At 39.1% G+C, this 14155-nt stretch overlaps 1 protein-coding gene across 12 annotated transcripts in view; it reads left to right on the top strand.

Moving 5' to 3' along the window:
* Positions 1 to 14155, top strand: part of EBF1 (EBF transcription factor 1) — a 372669-nt gene that overhangs the window by 20146 nt on the left and 338368 nt on the right. For all 12 annotated transcript variants that reach the window (XM_017681188.3, XM_017681195.3, XM_017681196.3 and 9 more), the window contains one exon: positions 4376 to 4444. In XM_017681188.3, the coding sequence (XP_017536677.1) occupies positions 4376 to 4444 (69 nt within the window). The remainder of the gene's footprint in view (positions 1 to 4375; positions 4445 to 14155) is intronic.

Genomic DNA, 14155 nt, shown 5'->3' with positions numbered 1-14155 from the left:
TGCTTTGAATGGATGAAGATCCATCAGTCATACAGCAAGGAGGACATACTTGGCTCTACGATTTTTTTCGTTAACATGGTAACTTTTCCCTTGAAGTGCTTGTGCATCAGTTATCCCATATACTGTGTTGTGTTAGCTTGAGCCCTCTTCGGCCGTAAGCTTAAGTGAATCTGTTCCCCCTTCATCCTGTCTTTCTTGGTTCATGCCTTTCTTGTATATGGTGGAGGTTGGGGCCCACCTTTCTTGGTTCCTTTGAGTTCAGTAAAAGGAACTGAGGGGCTGTTCAGCTTAGGGGAGGAAAGAGGCTAAGAAAGACAGTCATGGGGAGGAAGGACAGACTGCTGTTCTGCTTGGCTCTGGGGTTAGAACTAGGAAACTACAGGGAGGGAGATTTCAGTTAGGTGGAAAGAAGACCTTCTTACCCCAACTGGGATTGGTTTTTAGTTTTTCAATAGGAAAACAGTATTGCAATACCAAAGCAGAAGACTCCAGAAGTATGGGAATAAAATATATACTCTCCATTCTCCCCACTTCTTATTCCACTCCCTATAGGTTACTTCTTAAGTTTCTATTCATTCATTCATTCATTCAGAAAATATTTCCTGAGGGTCGTCTGCTGTACATGGGACTCTGCTCCGGTTGCTGAGATATAGGGGTAAACAAAATAGTCTAAGGCTCTGTCCTCATGGAGTGACAGACAATAGAGAAGACAAATAAATATAAAATAGAATGCAGTGAGAGCTAGAATGAAAAGGAGGCAGGGTAAGGGGCTAGAGAGCATGGGGCTAGTCAAGGAAGGGATTTCTGAGGCAGTAACTCCCTCCCTCTCTTTCCTTGTCTCATTTTGTTCACCTGGTAAAGGATCATACCATATGTACTATTCTGCAACTTGGCTTTCTCAATTCACAATGTGATGTAGACTTCTTTACATGGTAGCATGGACAAACCCACCTTCATTCTTTTTAATGTGGCACATAATTCCATAGGTACACATATATACATGCACCCATTCACCTACACACATATATGCATATATGTATACATTTTTTAAGTGGGCCTGTACTGTAGGCACTCTTTTGTCACCACCACAGCTGCAGAGCAGAGCCCAGGAATCCCGCTTTACGAACGATGGCTGTGTGGTGCTGTGACATGACCTGGGACAGGAAACCTGTTAGGTTATTTTTCATGCTTTGTATACATTTTCTTTATAAGTGTTAATTAAGTGGCCTCCAGCCCCTTCATTCCATTTTCTCTTCTTTCCTTTATTACCCCCACTTTATTCCTCTCCTGTTCTTCCTTCTACACTTCTGTGGTTTGCATTTGCCTTCTTCCTGGGTCCCTTGGGGCACTGCAGAGAGGGGAGGCTCTCATTTATGCTGTGCTTCGGTTCATCTGGCTGTGCTCAAGGGTGTTTTTATTTTAAGGAGATGAAGACAGTGCTTAATCCAAAGGACAAACCTCAGGCTTAGTGTGACCCATGCTTGGGAGGGGTAGTTTGGTGTGTGGGGTGGAGCCGGAGTGAACCTTCCATCAGTAGTGCCTGCTCAGAGGGTCAGAATGGCTTCCTTCATCTGTCACGTCCCTATTTTCTTGGACTGTATTTGCCCCGTACATTATGTTCATTCACAAGTCATGAACTCATTCAGTCGATCAATCAATCAGTCAATATTTGAGCTTCTCTATTCTATTCCAGGACTGATGCTACTCACTAGATAAATAAAATTGACAGTTTCTTCTTTTATGAAGCATAAGAGATAGTGGTGGGGAAGTGGGAAAAGAAAGATAGTTACAAAAAATACACAAATATATATGTAAGAATATAATGTGTATTGTGTTAAGTGCCCTGAATGGAAAAATCAGGAGGAACCTAATGGATGTCAGGGCTAGCCTCTCTGAGGAGGACACGCAAGGCTGAGGCCTAGAGAGGGAGGAGAGGCTGGCTAGCTTAGGAGGAGTTGGAGGAGGAGCAGTCCAGGTGGGAGGTCAAACCCGTCGAAATTGGCCAGTGAGGCTGGAGCTTAGCAAGTTGGAGGAGAATGACAAGAGGTTGGGAGGTGGTCGGGCGTCATGTCATGCCATAGATTTATCCTAAGTGCTGTGGGAGGCCATGACAAGGTCTTGGGAAGTGAAGGCACATAGTCCCATTGACATGTTGAAAAGATCGCTCTGGCTGCTGCAGGGAGTGAAGAGTGGAGGCAGGAGACCAGAGGGAGGCCACTGTAGGAGTCCAAGCGAGCAATGAAATTGACCTGGATGAGGGTGGTGGCAGGGGAAGGAGAGAACAAATAGGCTTGAGATACAGACTCTAGCCTCAAATAATCATCATGCAAGTTGGAAGAGTCCCTGCAGGGCATATAGTCTGAGCAGGACCACGGGCAGAGTTTGACCACCAGGGACTTGTACCGCCTGCTTATTTTGAAAAAGACACAATGGAAAATAGAAAGGAGAAACAGGCCTTCCCATCCATTGGTATTATCCCCTGGTGAAGGGGACTTGGGCTCTGTTTAAAGGCTGCTTTTGGAGACCGACTGCCTCTGCAGAGCACAGGGAAAGTTTGCTGAGACTTAAAGGAGGAGGAGGCTGGAGGGGGAAGGAGCAGGGAATGATAATGATGCTGGCCGAGCACTTAGTAGGGCCAGTCACAGAGTCTGGCTTTATACCCTTATTGCCTTGAAGCTGTGCCCCTACACATGGAGAGGTGGGTGCCACAGTCACTCCATTTCACAAATGAGGAAACTAAGACTATGAGGTGGAATGCCTTGCTCAAGGTGACACAGGTTGCCCTGCTGATCCCGGAGCCAGTGTTCTTAACCATTGTGCTCTTCTGGTAAGGCATTGAAACACAGGTGTAGGGGACCAGGGTTCCGGGATGATGGAAGTCAGCTTTTAAATTATTTTTTGCATGCATCCCACCTACTGTACTTCTCATTCCCTGTTTCCTCATCTGCCTTGTAGGTATTGGGATACTTTGGGATTTTTATCCTCAAAGTACTGGTAGAGCAGAGCTCAGGCCTGGAGGAAATAGTTTCCTCTGAATCACGGAAAGGTTTTAAGATGGATGGACTGGTTTTTAGCTGGAGCTTTGACAAAGGAGGCACTTACTATTGCTTTGTGAAGATATGAGAGACAAACAGAATTAGCACCAAATTTGGAGCTGATTCTCTTCTCAGATATATAGTTACAGCCAGGAAGGAAACTTCCCAACTTTGGCGAAAGACTCCTTATGCAGGAGTATATTTCTGGGTCTTGAAAATGAAGTTCAATGTTTGGCTCTCCCTAGCTCTCTAAATTTAGGCTCTATGATTCACTAAGTTGAATGCGTGTGTGTGCGTCCATGTGTCCAAAGTCGTGTTTTATTTGTGGTGCATGGTCATATATAACTCTTGGATAACTTCCTCACCTCCTTGACTGGTCAAATATGTGCTTCTGTAGCGTGCCTCTGGGTTTAGACTGGCCAGTGGACAAAATTTTTATTTGCAAAGAAGTCTCAGATGGATAGTTTTCCATTGACCATGGGTAATTTTTGAAAACCTTAATTTTTCACCCTTTAGAAGCATCTTGGTTTAAAAAATACAGATAGCCTTAAGGTCACAACTGGGGTGGGATTTTGATAGTGGGTGTTTTTCTTGCCTATGGCTGCCTTTTCTCTTACCTAATAAAGAACTTCCAGTCAGGGTTGTGCTAATCTTTGAATCAACTGGCCATAGTGCTTCCAGAAAACTGAAACAGTGGCCGACACAGGGCACAAAAGCCAGAGGACATGTGCATCTCCACTTTCTTATATCTTGCCTCTTCTTTGTCTTAATTTTGTGTTGTACTTTTATTCTCATGAAGATGGCTCAAAAGCAAACAGAGCTTTAAGATTTTGGCAAGGCTGGGGTTGAAGAAAACATCCTGCTGAAAGAGAAAAGGAGAAGAAAAAGGAATCTATTTAGTACAAAATGACTGGAGGGGGAGAAATCACTCATACCTCATTATTGTCACATCCCACACAATTAGTGTGATCTTGAGGGAAGAACGTTTGAGCCACCCACAACTCTGAATATTCTCATTGGGTAGATGTAATAATAATGCATTTCACAGTGAACTCCTCCAATACCACAGGCAGTGATGGGGAGACCCCATCTTAGGCTGTCAGTCGTGGCACTGGGAGAGTCCCTCTTCCACCCTCTTTTGTTTAGGGAGAGGTTAAGCCTGGCCATTAACCCATAGGTGACCCACATTGAATTTTCTGTCCCAGGGATCCGTTGATTGCCAGGTATGGCTCTGTGGTAATTCTAGCATTTGCAACCCAGCAATTTGAACCTTCTGTGTGCCTAAATGATGATTTTATATTGTAATGGTTGTACTAAATCCTTTCGCTTTTGCTCCATAGCCGCTGTTGTGACAAGAAAAGCTGTGGCAACCGAAATGAGACTCCCTCAGATCCAGTGATAATTGACAGGTAGGGACCACTCTACTTTCACTGGATTTTCTTATTCCTCATTACAATGAAACACCTGCCTTGTGTCACTTATGGGTGAGGGTTAGGAATGCCTGTGGCCGAACTTTGCCTGTTGGTCATGACTAAGCTGTGCTGAGCTATTGCGATTCCTGGGAAAGCCATATGGAATGTTTTTTGGAGGCCTGTTTTCTTGGATTACTTTGGTTTTGTGTCTGATTCATACTCTTAAAGGAATATTTTTTTGTTTCCTGACTTTCTGTGGCTCAATCCTCATGCTGTGCCAGGAAGCTTCAGAAATAAAATAATAATAGTTTGTGATTTATGAAATGTGGTTGGGTGCTTATAAATATTTAACTTTTATTTGAAAAATGTTTGAATCATTATCACTTTTAGCTACAGTAGTCTGTTGGACGTAATCCATCTACATTTTAAGGTTTTATTTATGCATAAAAGCAGTTTTAAAGAGATCTGTGAACCAAGATTTTCTACTGTTATTTCCCAGGTTTGCTAGTAGCTCATACTGTATTGTAAGCTGATTAATTTATCCTGCTTGTCTTAATTATTGTGTTTTTAAACAGATCCATATTACTAATCTGACATGACCAAGTAAATCACTGTAGAACAATAAATCTGTTTTAGTTGTTTGGTGCAATTTTGAGTCAGTGTGTGCACGTGTTATGCAAAGTTGCATTCCAAATATTCATTTTACATTTTAATTATAGAAATTCATTGTATGAAAGCATGTATGATAAACCAATTTGTTACATAGCATTACTCATGGAGAGTTAAATGGCCTGGAAGGTTTATAGATACTGTTGTCAGCTAGGAAAAGAGCTAGCACCCTCCACTAGCTGGAAAAGCATCTTGCAAATAAGACTGACTGGTCCCTCATTGAGGACATCAACAGCTAAACAAAAGTCCCTTTTAATGTTTGGTAATGCTAATTTTTGACAAAAGAAACCCCTACTAATCTATACTTCCAGGTCTTAACCTTTCTGGGGCTTGCGTTACCATTTTCCAGTAACTGAAAAAGTCTTTGTTTCAGCGTCATTTATGTCAAACTCTTGACTGTTGATTTTGACTTATGTGATTCTTCAGGCTTAAACCAATTTTGATTGTCAAATAGCTTTATAAAGTTTACATTTCAGTAGGTATTTAAAGTAAATATGCTCGCTAATGTTCACCAAGACCATATATCTTTGCCTGATCAGTGAGTACTAATATATTTGATTCAGAATTATACATGTGCACCTTTCATGTCCAGTGAGGTTGTATGCTCCCTGTGGAATTAGAATAGCTTGTGAATCTGTGAGAACAGACTTGCCATCTACGCCATTTCTTTTTCTGCAATGGGAGAAAATCTTCAAATGAATAAGGTCAAAAACAAATGTAACCTTTTTGCTGTTTCTTTCATTGAAATTCTTCTCTTCAAAATACTATTTGCTATTTTAAGAAAGTTTCTCTTACTCTTGTATTAAAAATCAAGTATTCTGATCAAAGGACCAGCCCAAATATTCCCTCAAACTTTGAAACTATAAGCATTTTGTTCTCCCACATGGTTCTTTTCGGTTTAGATGATGACAAGAACCCTACCTTGCCACCCGCAAAGAAAACACTTTTTTTGCTTGTGAATGGGTTAAGCTTTTAAGTTCTTCGTTTGGTTTTTAAGCCGTGACTCTGATATAGAAGGTTGATACGACTGTGGTTTGAATAACATTTGATTTTGACCTGTTCCTGTGGGTTGCGATGGCCTAAGAAACTTGACTCAGCAGCTCTGTAATTAGCTCGGCCCGTGTTTTTGAAACAGGATTGTGTTACCTGGACTGCATTAGTGTGGCTTCTCTTGGTGCCGCCTTGCATCTGTCCCGGTAGGGTACTTAAAACCTTTTCTTGGCTGGGGTAGTTCAAACAATTTAGGCAAAATAAGTATGCACTTTATACTGTTGGTGTCTTTAGAGATATTACTCGTGACATTTATCCTTTTCATTTTTTTTCCTTTTTGGTTTGACAAAGTAGAAAACAGTGTGCAGCCTGTGCTGGTCTCTTAAGAGAGGAGTATTTAAAAAATGGCTGAAACTCAGAGAATCTCCAGAAGTCCCAACATATGTTTATTTGCTGGCTGTTACCACTGTCTCCCATGAACTGCCTTTTCAAGCAGTGCAGCCAGCTGATATGCAAAACCCCATTTAGCTATTTTTATTTGCATCTGACTTTTTGGAATTTATTTGTCCTTCAGTCTGCCAAAGGTTTAAAAAGCTCCAGTCCCGTCTATGCTGATATGTGAAACTTTCATTTTTAACAATGAGAAAAGAGAGTAACAACAAGAAAAAAACTTACACAAGGAAGAGCAAAATAGAAAAGATTTTTCAATTCCATAAAATTACTGCAAAGAAAACAAAATGATGGCAACTGTGCTTGAATTTCACAGTTTCCAATTTGATTCCATACTACTGATTGTATAATATCTGCGTTACGTGCTTAGGGTTTGATTTGCTTTCAGATTTATGGATGTGAATCGCTGCATATTTTGTAAAAATAGGTTATGGGGCCTGCACTCAGTAGCAATAGTAACTGTTTTTATAAGATGCATGCAATATGGAATTATGGAGCTAGGGTACAGGCAACCATTGTGTTAGGATTTAGCATAGCTTTAACACACAGTCACCTTTTGGGCTCCAATAATTTTTAGCTCCCTTTGCTTGTCCTTCAGATTTTGGAAGAACACTGCTATTTTTATCAGCCAAAAGACTTTTAGCAGTGGTTATTCAGGAAAACTATTTATAGGACAGACAGAAGAGGCTTTCTGGTCATACAGCAATGGTGCAGGGTAAACTCTTTCTGTATTAAAATTTGGCTGTTTTATTTGCTTCCAGTGATTTGGGGACAACAGCTTGGCATATTCTATCAAATAAGTGGAATTAACAAAGTCAGGAGTTGCCTACTGTGGTTTAGAAGATGGGTTTCTACTTTACTTTTTTTAATAATAGCATGCAACAAACTAAGAAAAATATGACCCAAACTCTTTTTACATTTGTGACAATTTGTCAAGTCACTTCAAAAGAGTTTAGAGGAAAATGTCTATGAATGTAGGAAGTGTGCATCTTGAGTTGACTGCCAGGTTATATTCTGCCTGATGCCAAATGGCTTGATTAAGAATTATAAAACCCAGGCTGTGCCCAGTTATCCAAATATTTGGGCTGTGTAGACATGGGAAAAGTCAAATGTGTTACATTTAATAGCTGATGACCAGGAATTAATAACAGCAAATTTTATTATCGTTGAGGTAAAGGGCTATGTGTGGTAATTATTGTTAAAGTAAAAAGTAAAAAATGACTTGCAGATATTGAATTAAGGTGGAGATTGATTTAACATATTCACTGAGTAACTCATATTTGAATTTAAAAGGTTTGCAATAAAATTCATGTTTAGAAATTGAATAAAGTGTAGTTTTATTACCACACTGAATATCTTTGTGTCCTAACCTTTTTCCTTGGAGTTATCTTAGTTCAATAAATAAAACCTCATTAGACTATTCCCATTTCAACGAGTTTATTAAATTTTGCAGGAGTAATTAGCATAAGCTGTGCTAATTTTTCTGGAAGACTAATGAGGGAGGTTCTTAATTAGGTTTACTTTGTAAGAATCAGAAAAGATGATAATGACAAAAGTCACATAGGGTAGTCTGAATTAGGAACCCAGTTTTTCTGAATCTATAAAAAAATTTTCCATTTTCTCTGTGGAAACTTCTTTATAAATGCATGAACTGAATATATTAAGTGTTCAGACTGTTATACCAGTTCTAGTTCATTAGAATTACCACCCATTCTTGCTTTGCTTCACAAAACTCTTTATTTTCCTACCCCTGAGTCATTCAACTATCTTTGAGCAATGATATGGATGAATACAGATGGCCTCACAAAAACATTTCTTTCTCCAAATTGTACTGTAGGCTTCCTTTCACCTAGAGCCCTAAGTTTCCGGCTGCCTTTGTGTTGCTCATTTCTAACAAGGCAGGATACAGGATGGCTCAGTGTTTGTTTGGTTTTTCAGTTTAGAATTAGTGTATTTGATTAAATAGTTAGACCATTAAGGAAAGGGAGAAAATAAGAGCCTAATTTTTCATGCCCTTGTACTGTGGATCCTGAGAAATCACCAAGCGGAATTTCTTTTTCTTTTAGTAGATAGAAGTAATAAAGTATGAAATTTCTTTTCAGATACGTTGTCCTATCTTCTGTGAGTTTACATGAAGTCCTTTTGAGATATAATGTGGCTGGAGTAATGTGCAAGCTTCAAGCTCCTCACAGCCAGTATGAAAATATGGATTTTAAAAGCTGACCAAGATACCTTTAAAGATTTTGGATTTGCTTATTGTAGCTGTAACAGATGTGTCTTCCTCTTTCATTTAAGATCCGTATCTCTATGTTTTGAGGTAGGCTACATAAAAAAAAAACAACACAGATTTTGTAACATGAAAACCCTAGTTTGTTTACAATTACTGTTTTTCAAACCACACTTACCCTTGGGATCTCCTAAAAAGAAAAGGAAAGGTAAAAAAAAAAAGCCTAGATCCAGGATTTTCTAGATCACTTTCATTTAGGTAACACTAGTTGCATTTGTTTCATAGTTATTGTCTGAACTAGAATGTCCAAGAGCGGAGATATTAGAACGCTTGTTATAGCTGCTGGTTTTACGTGATGTACGTCATGTGAATGGAAAAGGTTAACCAGAGTTGTGAGAAATATTTTGTTTAGGATTGATTCTTCATCTAAAAAGTATAAATGTTCTTTAGGGCTTTTTAGAGAAGTGCAGTGTTGTCTTATCAACAAGCTAATTTATTGATTAAATTGGCCCCAATGTATTTATATATGTCCATCTGTATGATAGGAAGACAATGGTAAAAAACTTTAGAATTACTTTTATTTTTTAAACCATTGAGTAGAGTGGGGTATATCCTAATTCCTGTATTGACAATCTTAAGATTGTGAAGGCATCTGACTCCTCAGTGCAACCTGTATTTTATCATCATATGTAAATCCCCAAACTCATTACAAATTTTTCTTTCTTATGTTCTGTAAAGTCCTCAAATAACATGAACATAAACATACACTTGTATTAAAATTGCAAATCAGGCGGTTAGTCAGTTTCATGGCTTCCTGTCATTGACCTTTCAACTATTATTATTTTGGTCTTTGTCCAGTTTTTAGAAGAACCAGCCACTAAACAAAATCACTCTGTAAAATATGCAAATGGCTGTCTGGGGTGCAAAGAACCGGTGGTGTAAATGCATTTCTCTACGTTCTGATAAGCCTTTATACCACCTGATTTTATAACCTTGAATGCTTGGTTTAAATAAAAGGAGGAGGAATTCACCCTTTAAAATTGCCCCAGACAGCATAATTGCTGTACCCTTGGTTGCTTTGAGAGTTTTGCATTTTTCCAAAAGTGAAAAGCCAGCATCAACACTGAGCATGAATTTATGGTTGTTTATTAACCCTAGTGTACTTAAACATTTGTTTTCTCAGTGGGAATTCATATGTGATTATTAGCAATGAGACTTATGTGAAAGAGCATCATTCTAAATTTTATCACATATCAGATAATACCATTCTGAATACGAGATGAGCCCTGTACATTTGTGTGCAGTTTGAGTTTGATACTGTGGTAAGAAAATAACGAATACAATAAGCTAATAGCAGTCTATATTCCATTTGCTATCAGCTATTCCCAAATACACAAGCAGGATACATTAAAATGCATTTCAAATACACTGACAATGTATCATAATGCAAAGTACTTGTGCATGGTATAATACTATTGCAGACACTGTATAATGAACAGCAGTGGTTTTCCTGTAAAGGAAATAATGGCAGCAACTTCCAAGAAATGTATTTAGCAGCGCTTCAGAGAATCAGTGGTGTATATGTATAACCGGCCTGGGCGTGAGCTCGTGGTGTGGGTTGCTATCCTATGTCACCATACTTTTGCTTTTGTAGCAGGTCTGGAAAAATACAGAAAAGCAATGCAAAGTCCCCTGTGTGTCATCCAGCAACTTTGCAGTTTGTGATGAGAATATATCACCATATTAAATACGCTTTTACTTTTCTAAAAGAAATTGCTTAGAATGAAAATAAAGACCCAAAAACCCTCCCCAAATGCAACTCTCTATTGATAAATTCCCCTTATTTCTCCCTGCTGCCAGCATCTGACCAAACTCTCTAATAAATATTGGCCAGATTTTAAAAACTCCACTTAGCGGTTCCTGCATATAAAGAGATGGCATTTTGCTTCTTTTAATTTGCAGGAGGTATTATCTGAAATAGACTACTAATTCTTCCTTCTCTCCCCTCCCCCTGTCCCATCCCTCCCTTTTCAAACTGTGTAACTATATCCTGTCCAGGACAATATAAAAGTGACCTAAATACTCCAGTTGCAATCAATGAAATATGGTGAACAGGACAGGCCTTTCTTTGGTTGCTTACTGCATTTAAAGGTGTGGGTAGATGAAGATAAATCTTCCTCTCAAACTCTTTCTCTAGTTACAAGGCTTTGTCCAGAAGCAAATGAAGGTTTTAATGTTACAGTACTTATTGTAATAGAATTTTAATTGCCTTAACCCTGCTAAAGTGTGAAGCTGACTGTGCGTGCATGCATATTCTAAATGGGGAGGATAGTGAAGCCAAAAAAAAAAAATCTCTGCGTATTTTTCACGGTTGGGGGGTGGGGGTGGGGTCATATATGGTAAATGATGCAAACTTAATGGAAACTGATTCTGGAGAAAAGAATGCCAATGGCGTTTCATCCGAGTAACGTGTAGGCCACTTTCAGTGGGAACAGTGTAGTAGTCTTCACTGTGCTTTGGGAATTTCTATTTTTGAAGGTGAAGTGCTTGGTTCTAGTTCCAAACTTGCCTCCAAACCCTACTTGGAAAGACTTAACTAGACAAGCTGGCAAATTATACAGCTTGATCCCACACAGTAACATCCAAAATGGCACGCTGTAACTGTACCATCCTGCTAACTGTTGGGGGCACGATGGTTTTGTAATATTATCTAAAGTAATAGGGTTAGCCAACACATCTTTAATAAGATATTGTTCGTGCCTTTGCTGTATGCTACACAGCAGCCTCTCACTCAGTGGGCCTTTTGATTCCTCTCAATAAGATTATTTCAAATACTCTAATCCTGAATCATTGACATGAATACAAAAGCCTAGTGACATCTAATAGATGCCTCTTAGCTTTGCTTTTCCTCTTGTTCCTTTCCTTTTTCTTTCTTTTTACCTGACAAAAAGCTCATAGACACTTGGGCTCTGCCTCTCAGTAGCAGCGTGGGGGCTCCTCATGAAACAGAAAGGAGGAAAAGGACGGACAGAGGCCGGGGAGCTACAGAGCCAAGGGCCATAGATTAAAGGTAAATGCCCATAAATCCTACTCTGTACAAGTACTTGTTCTTTTATTGTTTTCTTTAACACGTTCCTTGCCAGGACAGGGCAAAAAGAGAAATAATAATCCAATGGCACATTGCATCTTTAATCTGGACATTCATCACTCTACATATTGTACAAGGTTGGGTCAAGATTCTACAATTTTGGCTCAAGTGAAGGTTGTGGTGTTTAAAAGAAATGCCCTTTAATCAGTATTGGGATCCCTCAAGAACTTTTTATTCATTTGCTGCTCTGTTGATCAAATACTGATACTATGTGTGTGGGGCGGTGGGTGCTCAGGTCAGAAGAGCTGTTCTGTAGGGTGTGAACACCCATGACGTGGCATTTCAAATAACTTTTCTTTCTTTTTTAATCAGTGAATTGGAGATTATTCAAGTGAAGTGTTAGGATATTTTGTTTGTGATGTTAGCTGCTCGTTTTCCTGTGGCCTTGCTCCCTGTTGGTTCCCTGAGTTCCCTGCCTATGCTGAACAGTGAGCTCTGCTCAGGCTGATGGGACATGGCGAGGGGGTGGGAGCGCAGCTGCGTAACTGTGCTCATGGCCAGAGGTTGTTCCCCCTTCCGCCTTTTCAAAGCAACTGTGATTTGACTAGAGCTTTTATTTTAACATTATCTCAATATCAGACAATCGTGTTACTTGCAACTTACTAGTGTTCAACAGAACAATAATTTCCCCCTAATTTTAATATGCTTTCCATTCACTAGTATTCTAGATCTGTTAGTAATATCTTGAAACATGATTTTTAATAGTCTTGGATGCACTATTGATGGAAGGCCCCTCACACCATGGAAAGTTAGTTTGGAGAACCCTGGACCTACATTGTTTGGTTTTTCTCACATGGACACACATACATGCACTCGTTACAAAGACAAAAACAAAGATGAAATATGGGAAGGTTTTTTTTCTGCATTTATTAGGAAGCTCTTTAGAAAAGAAAGTTTGTTTTGAGAGTTAATCTGGTTATCTCTGAAGCTATTACAAACTGTTGAAAACCTGTTTCTCTACATAATGCTGGTGTTTTCTTAAAGCCAGATTCTAATCTCAGATATATGGCATATGAGTTCCGAATATCTTTAAAAAAACTGAGTCCTTCTTTTGTGGCTTTAGGGGTGAGAGTGTCCTATTCTGACCATCCACATGTTCTCTTAAAAACCAGGATCTAAATTCTGGTCTAAGAGCACCTTAACATAAAATCTCTAACCATTATGAGTTTAATAGTAATATATATCTGAATGATATTTGCAAAGTTTTAGAGACTTTTAAGGTGTGCTATTTCAGAGAATTCTCTTCACACAAATGTGAGGGCACAGATTAACTTCCTTTTCCAGATCTGTAAACTGAGGCACACAGCCTAAGGAAATGAATTAGTGACGAGGCAAGTGAGTAGAGACTCCATCTCCTAGCTCTCAGCTTGATTTTTTCCTTCCTCAGTTGCCCAGTTTAAAACAATTTTTTTTTCAGTATTTCATGCAGTCTCATTTATTTTCCTTGGTATCAACCTTGCCATGTAGTAATGTAAACCTTTCTACCTAAACAGTTTTCTTAGGTCAGGCACTTAACTTTTGAGATTAAAAAAAAAAATAAATGACATAGTTGAGATCTTATGTCTTCTTTTAGTTTGATGAAACCATTGTGTGGTTTCATTGGGAAAAAATAGGCACTCATTCAAGGAGCTCTCTGGGAGGGGCAGAATATGGTGGAAAGGGCATCGGTTTTGGAGTCCATTGGCTGGAGGATCAGATTACTTCTCTGCTACCTACCAGTACCTGGGTCTCAGGGTACTCAGTTTTCCCATCTTTAAAATGGAAAAATCATTTCAGTTTGGAAAAGTTCTGAGGATTAGAATAGCTAGCATAGGGCCTGATAGTTCATGTGCTTGAAATCTGGCACTTTGAGCATAATGTGTTTCACGTGGATTGTTTTTCTTAATGTGATGATTGCTACAGAACTTTCTTCTAAGCAAAATTACCATACTGAAGTTTATCATGGGAGTTATGTGCCCTTGGATGATCACTTACTCACTTTTTTCTTTCTGCAAATATGTATTGAGCCTCTACTCTATCCCATACACTGCCTTCAGCATTGGGGATATGACAGTGAGTAAGACACACGATTCCCGCCCTCATGGAGCTTTCAGTGCTTCAGGGTTGGAAAAAAAGAATACATTGGAATAGTAAGTATGAACAAAGAATACATTGATTTTATTTGAAAAATAGGAGAATGCTATGTTAGTAGAAATCATGATGCAGAGGAAAAATATCCCAGAGT

Source organism: Manis javanica, chromosome 1 (genome assembly GCF_040802235.1).
Source record: "Manis javanica isolate MJ-LG chromosome 1, MJ_LKY, whole genome shotgun sequence".
Classification (NCBI taxonomy): Eukaryota; Metazoa; Chordata; class Mammalia; order Pholidota; family Manidae; genus Manis; species Manis javanica.
Note: the sequence above shows the minus strand (reverse complement) of the source record. Positions and strands in the feature narration are given on the sequence as shown.